This window comes from Rhineura floridana, chromosome 10 (assembly GCF_030035675.1).
Source record: "Rhineura floridana isolate rRhiFlo1 chromosome 10, rRhiFlo1.hap2, whole genome shotgun sequence".
Taxonomy (NCBI): domain Eukaryota; kingdom Metazoa; phylum Chordata; class Lepidosauria; order Squamata; family Rhineuridae; genus Rhineura; species Rhineura floridana.
In genome coordinates, this window is record NC_084489.1 from 12,758,072 (window position 1) to 12,769,323 (window position 11,252).

At 42.1% G+C, this 11,252-nt stretch overlaps 1 protein-coding gene across 3 annotated transcripts in view; it reads left to right on the top strand.

Annotated features, from left to right (window-relative positions):
• Nucleotides 1-7,296, top strand: part of TBX20 (T-box transcription factor 20) — a 51,562-nt gene extending 44,266 nt beyond the window's left edge. Inside the window, exons 7-9 of one of the 3 annotated variants that reach the window (XM_061586784.1) lie at nucleotides 778-885; nucleotides 2,407-2,519; nucleotides 5,138-7,296. In XM_061586784.1, the coding sequence (XP_061442768.1) occupies nucleotides 778-885; nucleotides 2,407-2,519; nucleotides 5,138-5,478 (562 nt within the window). In that variant the 3' untranslated portion in view covers nucleotides 5,479-7,296. Of the gene's footprint in view, nucleotides 1-777; nucleotides 886-2,406; nucleotides 2,520-4,955; nucleotides 5,113-5,137 lie in introns of those variants that run through there. The other 2 variants (XM_061586786.1, XM_061586785.1) reach the window with 2 other exon arrangements.
• Nucleotides 7,297-11,252: the final 3,956 nt, after the last annotated feature.

Here is an 11,252-nt window from a genome sequence, read left to right on the forward strand (position 1 = left end):
CTCCATTAGTTCCATGGGGTTCTTGCACAAGCCTGACAGAAATGAATGTAGGTTGTGCAGGCACAGCACTTGATAAATTGCATTAGATTAACAATCAGCCACTGGAGACCCCAGGGCCAAATCAGGTCGCTTGAGTCTTGCCAGCGGGCCAATCTCCAGGCAAGAGAGGAGTATAGGCAGCATCCAGTGGCATTGCACACCTGGCTTCCGGATGCTGAGCATCCCAGTTAATTACCCAGACGGGGAAGGGCGAGGCACTTGCTGCTCAGCTCAGTACAGGTGTGGCAGCAGAGCCAATCTGATGCACCTGCCGCCCCACACTGAACTCCATGCTCCACCCCTCTCAGTGTCCAGCAGCCAGGTGCACAGCCCTGCCCCACTGACCGCCACTGAGTATAGGCTGTAGCAGAGGACTTGCTGGTAAGCCAGCTTGGCAGATGATTGAGATCAAACTGCCACCTTCCATCCCCACCTTAGAGTGCCTCCCCCCATCAAAACTAGAAGCTGAAAAAGAAACGAGAGGTTTTATATTGGTCATTTGGGTTTTTGTTTAAGTATAAAGTGGGCTATAATTCGTTAAGAAAATGTCCCTGTGTGTGATTTTTTTTCTCCCTTCACAGAGTTCAGGCTAGTTGCAACAGTATGTCTGACTTCAGGATTACAAATTGCTAAGGATGATGAATTCTAAAGCCTTCGGCCAAGATGAGCTTAATTCATCATTCTGTGCCTCTTTTGCATGCTAACACAACAATGTTTTTGCATTTCCCTTTTTGCTAGAAACAGGGGAAAGGGGCATTCAGACCAAAGCAGCCTCTTCTTCTTTCTTCCCTTGCAAGATCTTCCAGGAGATAACGCAGTATGCCACTGTCTTCAATCACTTAAAAGGCAATAATTCAATTATGTCATCCTCTCAGTAACAATTGCCATTGCTTTCTGTCCACTCCCAGTCCCAGAAAGTAAATTACTTCAGTATGATTCTTCTCCTTCTCCTTCTTCCATCCCATACCCTCATATTTCCAACCCCCCCTGAGACTTGCATATGTAATGATACCAGTGATATTCCGAGGACAAAATATTCTCAGTCCTTTTGCAAAGGAGTAGGATCATTGCGATTATTTATAGTATGATAAAGTAATTCTCCCACCCCATTTCTTAATGTGGCAGGCACTGCTGAAATGCAGTGTGTTTTTAGTGAACCAGAATTACCAAAAGACAAGGTCAGATGGGATCTCTGCATAACACTAGGTTTAAATGGCTTCAGTGAACTGGATTGTCCATGAGAGCAGGGACAGACAGCTGATTTGGAAGTGCATTAGGTCATCTTGGCCTTTGGGGAATCCTGCTAACTAAAATGGCTTTGTTCATTAAACAGGTTAAATCACTAACTAGCTCCAGCTCCTAAAAAGCCATGTTTGATGAATACTGTTTGGCTTCTATTCTTCAGACAGTATTTTGATAAAGAAAACCTCCCTAGGGCCTATTTCCTTGACTTGGAAACCCCTTAATCTTCTCTCAGACCTGCATATATAAGGGAGCACTTCTTCCCCCATGAGCCTGATTGATAAGAAAAGTCACCCACAGAAGCAAAGCCCTACTTTGGAGAGCACCTACCCATTCTGCAAAATCAGCTAGGGTTCAGAACAGGTCCTTTTCAGCGGTGGTTCACTGCTGAGATTCTCCAGAGTCCAGCTGCACCAGCCTTTGGAGGCAGTGCAAAGCTTTGTTTTTGGGAAGGCTTTGAGTGATGTTTGTCATTGTGATCTGAATGATTAAGCTTTTCAGATAATAATATGGTGTTGTGTTTTCTATAATGACAGATTACTAGGTTGCTAGAACAGATTGTTTGCAGCCCTGATGCTACTTCAGAAAGGTTTGGTATATAGATGTTTAAATAAATGCATACATAAATCTGAGTGTTTTCCTGTAAATATATGTTTACCCTTTCAGAAGTTATTGGTTAGTCAAACTGTAGTTCCATGGAAATCGACGTAACTTGTTGGTCATTTCCAGCTTACCCCATTGACTTCAGTGGGACTACGCTGTGACTCTGAAAGTATGTCTCAGTGTTCCAAACTGAAAGGAAAACATGTTATGATTTTAATGCTATTTTAATTGTTGTCCATATATTGCACCCCATTCTGCATCTGTGTCTGGATGGTACCTGGAGTGGATGCTCCTAGCTAGTTATTTTATTGACTACCCCGTAATGTCAGTCTTCAGCCAGACTTTGCCTTGGTCAAGGCTACTGGGGTTTCTTCATGGGATATCTAAAACAACTATTAGTTCAAAAGAGTCCAGGCTCATACTACCATTGTATGTCTTTCATATGAGGATTAGAGGGAGTTATTAAATATGTGTATAGATGGCTTTCAGGCTATGACTGATATGGAATGTTGTCTTTCACAGAGAAAGTGTAGAGAGCCTTATTCAAAAGCATTCCTATGCACGATCCCCCATCAGAACCTATGGTGCAGAGGATGAAGTTCTGGGAGAGGAGAACCAAGCAGCACAAAACAGAGGTAGGTTACTGAAGAGCAGATGTTCAAACCTGCAGAGAATCTAAGGGGGAGATGCAGGTTATGGGCCTCTTGGTTTTGCTGCTTTAAAATTAACCCACAATTTGGAAAAAGGAGACGCCTCTTCTTCCACGCAATCCTGGCATCATGAATACGATTATGCAGAGTGCCTCACTTGTACATGCCCTTGTGCATGTCCTACCATTTTATTATTTATTTCAGGTATTTTTTAAAAAAATCACAAAGTGGCCATTGACCCTGGTTACCGAACATTCACTCAGTATATAGATACAGGTGTTTCCAGAGCATCATCTAATGCTCATGAAAGAAGAACGAAAATGACCTAGTTGGGGGGGGCCCTCTGGCCATGCTTTAGGTTGCATACAGTACCCATACATAGAAGAGTCTAGTTCTCATGGCAAGTATGGATGCCCCACCTATGAGTGGGAACATCTGGAGCCTATGTGACTTCTGAGCCTGCACAGCATGGCTTGATTCTTCTTCAGTCTTCACCGATCACTTCTTGGGTGGTATATGCTAGGGGTATGCTTTTGGATTCAGACAAATCCCATTTCCTGAAATGATGCAGGGCACCTTAGACATATTTTGGGCTTCTCTGATGGGAAGCAGGACCTGCACAAGTCAAAGCAGGGATCTTTGAAGCACCTTGTGGGTGCCTCAATGTTCGAATCCCCACATAGCCAGGAAGCTCACTGGGTGACCTTGGGCCAGTCACTGCCTCTCAGCTTCATGAAAACCCTATTCATAGGGTCGCCATAAGTTGAAATCGACTTGAAGGCAGTACATTTAGCATGTACTAAAAGCAAAACTGTGTCTCTAAACTTACCATATGAGGAAGATGCCAGAGTGGGAAGGGAAAGAGGGATTAACTTTTTGCAAGTTGAAACTCATGTGTCTAGCTCAGTGGTGGGGAACCTTTGGCCCGTTGGCTTAATTTAGGCCTGGCAGGCCTCACCAGTTTCAACAAAGCCATGCCTACCTGCTCTATACCTTATGTCATATATGATATCAGGTGTGGGGCTAATGAATATTGTTAATCCTGTTGGTACATGTCTTCCTGGGATTAGTAAACCACTTCCGACCATCCTGTGACTTTGGTGTCAAACACAGGGCCTGTATTATAGAGGTCACTCATATTATTGATTCTTATGCTATGATCCTTTGAGAGGAATCTGAGAATAACCCCCATTTTATACACTCCTCATTATAATATGTGGTTCCCTGATCAAAGGGGGGTTTGCAGGCACCACCAACCAGCTGATCAGTGGCTTCTGCAAAGCCCTGTGTCTTTGCAAGCACCATCACGATTATTGGTAGTTGTAAAGGCACAGGGCTTTTCCAGCGTCGACAGTCAGCTGATTGGTGGCACTTGCAAAGATACAACATTTCACCTGGCATCAGGTGACTGACAGGTGGTGGCCCATGAAGGTTGGGGACCTAGGCATCCAACCCACTGGCTGGAAACAGTCTCCTATCCCCTGTTCTTTCTTGAGGAAAATGCCAGGATCAGGAGGGTGACTGACCATTCTATCATGTAATCAGAAGGGATGATTTTACCAGTGATCTCCAATCCCAGGGCTTTGGGGGACAGAGAAGATTTACAAGAGAGAAGTTTATGTTTCTAAGCTTTTGGAAGCTGTCACGATGAGGAGTGGCTGTCCTTGTGGGAAAATCACTGGAATTATCTTGAAATTTGCAGGATTTAAGCCATCAGAAGGTGTAACTTTGTCTGCAAATTTCACCCAGATGTTAAAAAGTTATAGATTTTACCTTTAACAAAAATAAAAACTTGTAAAGGTGCCCAGCACAAAGACCCCTGGACCTATGTGCTTGTAATTTTTCAAGGTTTACCCACTCTGGAGGGACTAGTATGTCTGCAAATTTCATCCACTTCTTTAAAAAAAAAAGTTTTAGTTTTTTTTATTATGGGTGATTGGGAGAAATGAAGCAGACCTTGAGCCAGTTTACAAAGCACATTGAACCAAGGCAAGCTGTTTCTTGAGACACTGAATCAGGGTCCGAACTAAGTATTGTGGTTAGTGTACACCTTTAGTATGCACTGTGTAGAAACCCATGACTGCTTAGCTGCTTGCAGTATGTAACAGGTATCCTAAACTGCCATCCAAGCGGATGCTGGCTAGACAAGTTACATTAGCCTCAACAGCATTATTCAAAAAAAAACACAAACATTTGGGGAAGGGCCTTAGCTAAGTGATAGAGTATATGTTTTGCATGGAGAAGGTCCCAGGTTTAGTCCTGCTGTCTGTAGGTAGCGCTGGGAAACCCTGGAAAGTTGCTGTCAATCAGTGTAAACCATGCTGAGCTAAATATACCAGAGGCTTGACCTCCATATAAGGCAGCTTCCTCTTTCCCTGTGCTTACTGACATTGTGTTGCATTATTTTCTTTCTGTGACCAGTTTGATATGCAACAGCTACCTGAAGAAGATCAGCTCTGTCTACTGTGCATCTGCCAATACCTTTTTTTGTCCTCGAACCCCATGTAGCATTGTTAGCACGTTACTGATATCGTTCACTATTTTGGATTAAATGGCTGGTATGTAAAGCGTCACTTCCCCCCCCCACCTTTTTTTGCTTGCAGGCTCAGCTTTTACCACATCTGATAATTTGTCCCTCAGTTCCTGGGTCTCGTCCTCATCGAGTTTCCCCGGATTCCAGCATCCGCAGTCCTTGACTGCTCTTGGTTCTGGCACTGCGTCCATAGCCACCCCGATTCCTCACCCAATCCAAGGATCCCTGCCTCCATACAGCCGCCTGGGAATGCCTCTAACGCCTTCTGCCATTGCCAGCTCAATGCAGGGAAGTGGCCCAACGTTCCCATCTTTTCACATGCCTAGGTACCACCATTACTTTCAGCAGGGGCCTTATGCGGCAATTCAAGGACTGCGCCACTCCTCTGCAGTGATGACACCATTTGTATGACTGACCTAAGGCAAGAGAAGCCAAGACTTGGCACACAAATATTCTTGGACCTGTTGAAAAGGCCAAATGAGAAACAACTGAGAAAACTAGCTTGCATAAAACGTTATGGAGTTAGATTCCTCTTTGGAGGGACCTGTGTTAAGGTATGTATGGAGCTTGAGTAGCTCAGAAGTCTGGCATGGCCAAAAGGACTCCAAATGTTGCAAGGTCTATTGTTAAATGCTGGCTGATCTGAAGGTGCATCATAACCACTAGATATGAGGCTGTGTATAGTTGTATTGTGTATAGATTTCCCTTCCTAACAGAGGCAAAAGAGGCAATAATGTGCTAGTAACTTGATTGCTTTTTATAAATACTGAAACAAATATTTGTTGCTTTGAGCATGTTTAGGCTACTTCAGCATTAAGTTCACTATGAAAGAAACAGAAGGGCAATATTATACAACCCTCATCCTTTTAATTCCTTTATTTATAATACTGATCCCAGGTCATTGAGACTATTGGGTATAATCCACTGGAATTCCTCCTGCATGATCCCTGTTTGAAACGAATGGAAGTTGTTTCAACAAACCATAGCTAAGAGTAACCACAGTTTGCCAAATTTGGATGATATGACAGCTATGGTTGGTCTAAAACAGAAGCAAAAATCCCTGAACTTCTCCTTGCCACTGTGCTGGAGAAGGTGAAGGGAGCATATGAGCACAAGGTTTGCCTAGGCTTGTTCTCATAATTATGGTTTAGGAGTGTCCACACCAATCCATTGTATCAATTCAGGCTTGACATTATAGAACAGTACCAAAAATAAAAACTGAGAGACAGTCGCTTTGTGTATCTTGAACTGAACCAATTTAAATATCAGCTTGCTGGCACTGGGTTGGTTTTTGAAGATCTCTTGAAATCTGAAGCATTTCGAGTTGTATCTAGTATCTTGGGTCAAGATAGCAATGGATCATGTAGCTTGGTTTCTCCTTGGAAAGTGACGACGGAGATGACTGTGGATTGTTCCACCTTCTGTTATTTCTTGCAGAAGTTAGAGAGGATTTGTGGTGACTTGGTATACTAATATGTGGCAACTGTAATCTGTATCTCGCTGTCATCATCTACAGTGTCAAGATCTCTGGAAGTGGTGAGGGTGAGGTTTAGCACAGTGTTACTTTGCTGAACACTGTACCAAACTAAAGAGGAGCATAATCTCCATTTCAACTCAGGCTTGTTCTATATATTACTCAGGCCTGATCCATACACATTACTGTGTGGATGGATCCTGTAACAAGATCCTCTGCCTGTCCCATAATTTGGTAGGATCTTATGAGTGCTATTGACACCAGTGTTTGTGGGCCATACTTAGAGCTCATGGTCATGCCCATCTGGGTCTATTTATCTATTGTAGAGCTTTTACATCCTGCCGTTCCTGGGGCTTAAGATAGTATGCATAAGATTTCCAGGTGGTCGCTCATCTGGGTATATACCCAAACTACTTGACTTCAACAAGGTGGCTGCATGATGTGGCCGCAGAGCACACCTGGGGCCCCAGCAATCTTATATATCAACAAACATTATTGGAACATTGTGGGAACCCACCACAGACAACTGACTACCATGCTGCCCTGGCTTTGTATCAACCAAGCCTACCTGTGCTTGGAAGAATCTGTTCAATGGGAAATATACAAATGGGAAGTCACAGTTGGCACCTATTGTTATCTGCATTTTGGTATAAAAGGTGAGATGTGAGGCATTTCTTTTGTTTTCTTGATTATTATTCAATGCAGAGCGCTGCAAATTCAGTAGAGCATGAGAATTAATACAGATAATGTTTTTATTTTAAGTGTATCTGTGTACAGTTATTGCCTAATATTAGAAGACAGCAATTTGGAAGACCTAGGTCCTAGGAGGGTGATAAAAACCGACTTGTTACCAACTAGGCTCTCTGAATGGGAATATGAATTTTATTATACAAAGACCAAAATGAGCGAAAAGCCACACACCAAGATACTGAAATACTGCCTCAAACAGCATTGTTTAAGTCATAGCCTGAAACCTGAGGTTGTTTTCCTCGATTCTCTTAGATTAACAGTCCCATTAGTTTGGGTCACTGCTGTGAAGAATGTCGGAGCCAAAACAGAAGAGGTCAGCTTTATTGTTGAACCAGCTTAGTGCATGAGTATGCACAAATGTTCAGACTTCACAGAAGGCTCAGTGGAAGCATTTTGTGGATTTCAGTGGCTTGCCCAGTCTCTGCAGCATAATTTTGTGTACTCGTGTCAAGAAATATTACAGCAAAAGGATTTTACCAACTTTATAGAATGTGACCTCTTTCAGCAACATATTAAGGGTCACCCCACCCCTTTTCTGTTGACCATTTTAATACAACCTGTAATGCTGGAAGAACCTCACAGAATGGGGACGCAAGGTGGTGGCGGCAATGTCTGATCTATGGTCCTCTGAGATAAGGGTCGTAGCTCAGTGGCAGAGCCTCTGCTTTGCATGCAGAAGATGCCAGGTTCAATCCTCAGCATGTCCAGCTAGGGCTGGGAATGCCCCCTGTCTGAAGTCCTGGACTGCTGCTGCCAGTCAGTGTCAACCATACTGAGCTAGATGGACCAATAGTTTGACTCAGTATAAGGTAACTTCCTATGTTCCTATTGTTTTGTGGCCTGTGGACCCTTGTTGGAATCCTGACCATTTCAGCTTTCAGTTAGGGAGAGAGGAAGCAAGCTTCTAGCTAAAGAGTTGAAAACATTGAAACCACAATATTTTAAAAGGTCCAATACATCAGGCAGTAGAGGCTGGTGGCTCTGATGCCAGTGGAGCAGTGAATCCACTCCAAGTCCTAGTTTGAATTTTCAAGGAGCTGTCCAAGGTGTTTAAACCTATTCCCAAAATATTTGAAGTATGTGAAAGCACCTTGGACATCTCCTTGTAAGTTCAGACTAAAATCCAGACTGGATTCATTGCCCCATTGACTTCGGAGCCAGTAGCCTCCACTGACATCAAGTGTTCAGTTTTCTTGATTTCTAATTCCATAGTATGAAGATTTAATCAATAGATGAATCCTGCTTACACGTTTGAGGGTTATTGTTCCAGAATAAGGATACTGTGAAACAGATTCAGCATGTCCACCAAACTGCCATGATTATTAAAACAAACAGCAAATGTTGGTAGTGGTTCTCAGCATGCTTGTTTGGAAGTAATTCAGTAAAATTGGTGGGATTTTACTCCAAACAGATACATTTGGAATTGGATGGGTTGTTACATAAAGAGTATCAGCAGTGTCCCTACTTCTCACAGTGCAATCCTTACTTGGGACAGGAGTAAATCCAAATGTGTTCAATGGAGCATATTCCCAGATAGGAATGCTGGAGGAATTTAATTTCTGTGAATTCTGATGTAAACTAATCTGATCTGCACCTTTTGGATTAATTTGCAGGAAGATAATTTGACTCCTCGCTTCTCTGAACCTTGCAATTCAGTTCTGTGCTCAAAAATAGATAAAAAAGCATTAAAATGTGTATTTTAGGATAAAATGTTTAGCAATATTTACATTGAGTTAAAATACATATTCAAACATTATTTTGTGATAAAATACATATATAAATATGAGTTTTCATGCCAATTTCTAAAAATCTCAGATTAATGCAGAAATAGGACAGAATGGTTTTATGAATGAATATGTGCAAAACTGACGCAGATTAGAAATAAACTAATCTGTCCGCTCCTACCCTCAGGTAATGTGCATAGGACTGCAGCCTCGGTATTGCACAGGTTGTTCATCACTAGTTTATATCCCAATCCTAAATCTATCGTGCATGATCTAGAGACTGTGAAAGAAGGGTGGCATCCCTTTGCTACTTGTTGCATGGGGCTCTTTGGAACTGACTCTGGATACTTTAGCGATGCAGAGTGCCGATAGTGTTTATTATCTAGCCCTGCAATGAGCTGAGAATTACATGACCATGTTTCCTAAACCAGTGGTGGTTAGTGCTCATTGGGACTGGTAGGCCAGAAGGCAGGGAGACCAGCAGTAAGTGGAGCCAGAGCCAACGGCAGGCCGAGCCAAGTAACTCTAGTTTTGTCCCCATCTTTCTCTCTGCTGAGTTCTATAAGGGCAACATGGAGACTGAGGAGGAGGACGCTGACAGCCAGTGCCACCCCTTGGACTACTTGCAAGTAAAAAGGCAGGCAGGTAGGGACTAGCTGAGGGCAGACTAAGCTTGGCGGGGCAGTGCCCCACTTGCCCTCCTGCATTGCCCAGAACTGCTTGGAAACCCGTAGAAGCTGACTGGAAATGCTTGTGGTAACTGCAAACCTGAAGGTGATGGGAAGACCAAACAATCGGTGCCTCTCCACTGGGTCAGAGCTGCCACAGCTGAGGGATTCCGTCTTGCGCTTAAACCCAAGTAATTTAAACAGGACTCGGGGACACATTTGCTGTGGGTTTAAACTGTTGTGGCCGAATAACACTGAAATGGTTATTCACAAATGATGTGTGCCGTTCAAGACTTTGTGGCACTGAAACACATACGTCATGTAAACGAGGGTTGCCAGTTTCTCTGCACTATGCAAAGTGTGCCATGTGTCCCTTCTCTGCTTCATGTGCTGAGCATTTCCTAATACTGAAGAATGGAAGTATTCCACATACGCATCTGAGCAGTGAAGCTCTTGGACTGGGATGAACATGGTTAGGGGTACCAGCTAAACTATTTCATTTTAATTATCCTGACTTGCTTTTTCCATGAAGTCTGATTCTTTGTTTTCCTCGCTCATTTTTTGTAATAAATAAAATTATGGTACTTCTCACTTAATGGGATTAAAGGTTTATTTACAATAGTGACAAACTGTCGATGATTCCACTTTCTGGGTTCAAAAGATCAGGTTTGATATTTTTTAAACACTAAGCAAGGTGATTTCAGTCAATAAACTTGTTAGTTTATAAATAACTTCTTTTTAAAAGGATTTTGGACAAAAAATACAGATTGCTGTATTTTAGCTTTGGCACATTTTAAATAAGCATTTAGTTTCTTACTGCAACACCAGAAATATGAGAAAAGTGTTTCTTTAAACATAGGGAAAGAAAAGCTGGAGATAGTCTCTCTTAACAGAATGTATTACAGGCCTGTTTGCTGTGTGAAATTGTTTTAATTGTGTGAACACATTCACCATGTAATGAAGTGTGTGTACATGTACGGGAGGTGAGGGCAAAATATTGTATGAAACAGAAGTTAAGTACATAAGGCTGCAATCCTATACCTGTTTAACTTGCAAGAAAATCCCATTGAGCACAATGGGACTTACTTCTGTGTAGACTTGTATAGCTTGCACTATAAATTAGGAAGCAACATCTAATAACAGAAAATATTCATTTTAAGTGCAATATATTTATTTCTGCCAGAAATGTAATATCAACATGATGTGATATTTGAAGCACTAAATGTGATTTGTAAACGGCTTTAAATGATTATATATATATATATATATATCACAAAGTTGTACATAAGTGCAAATGTGTGGATATTCATTTTTCTTTCATTAAAATACTGGGATTTTTAAATATATGTGTTTATTGATTGAACTTTAACTCATTACTCAGGGATACTTTATCTGGGGAATATTCAGATATGCAGTCTTCCACTTGTATTCTGAAGTGGTACAGTCTCAAGAGGGCTGTATCACATGATTTTTCTGAAAGCATGTTTTTAGTCCGAGCCTGTTTTAGAACACCTCAGAGAGGATATATCTCCAATAGATACAAAGCTACGAAATACAGTACCAGCATTC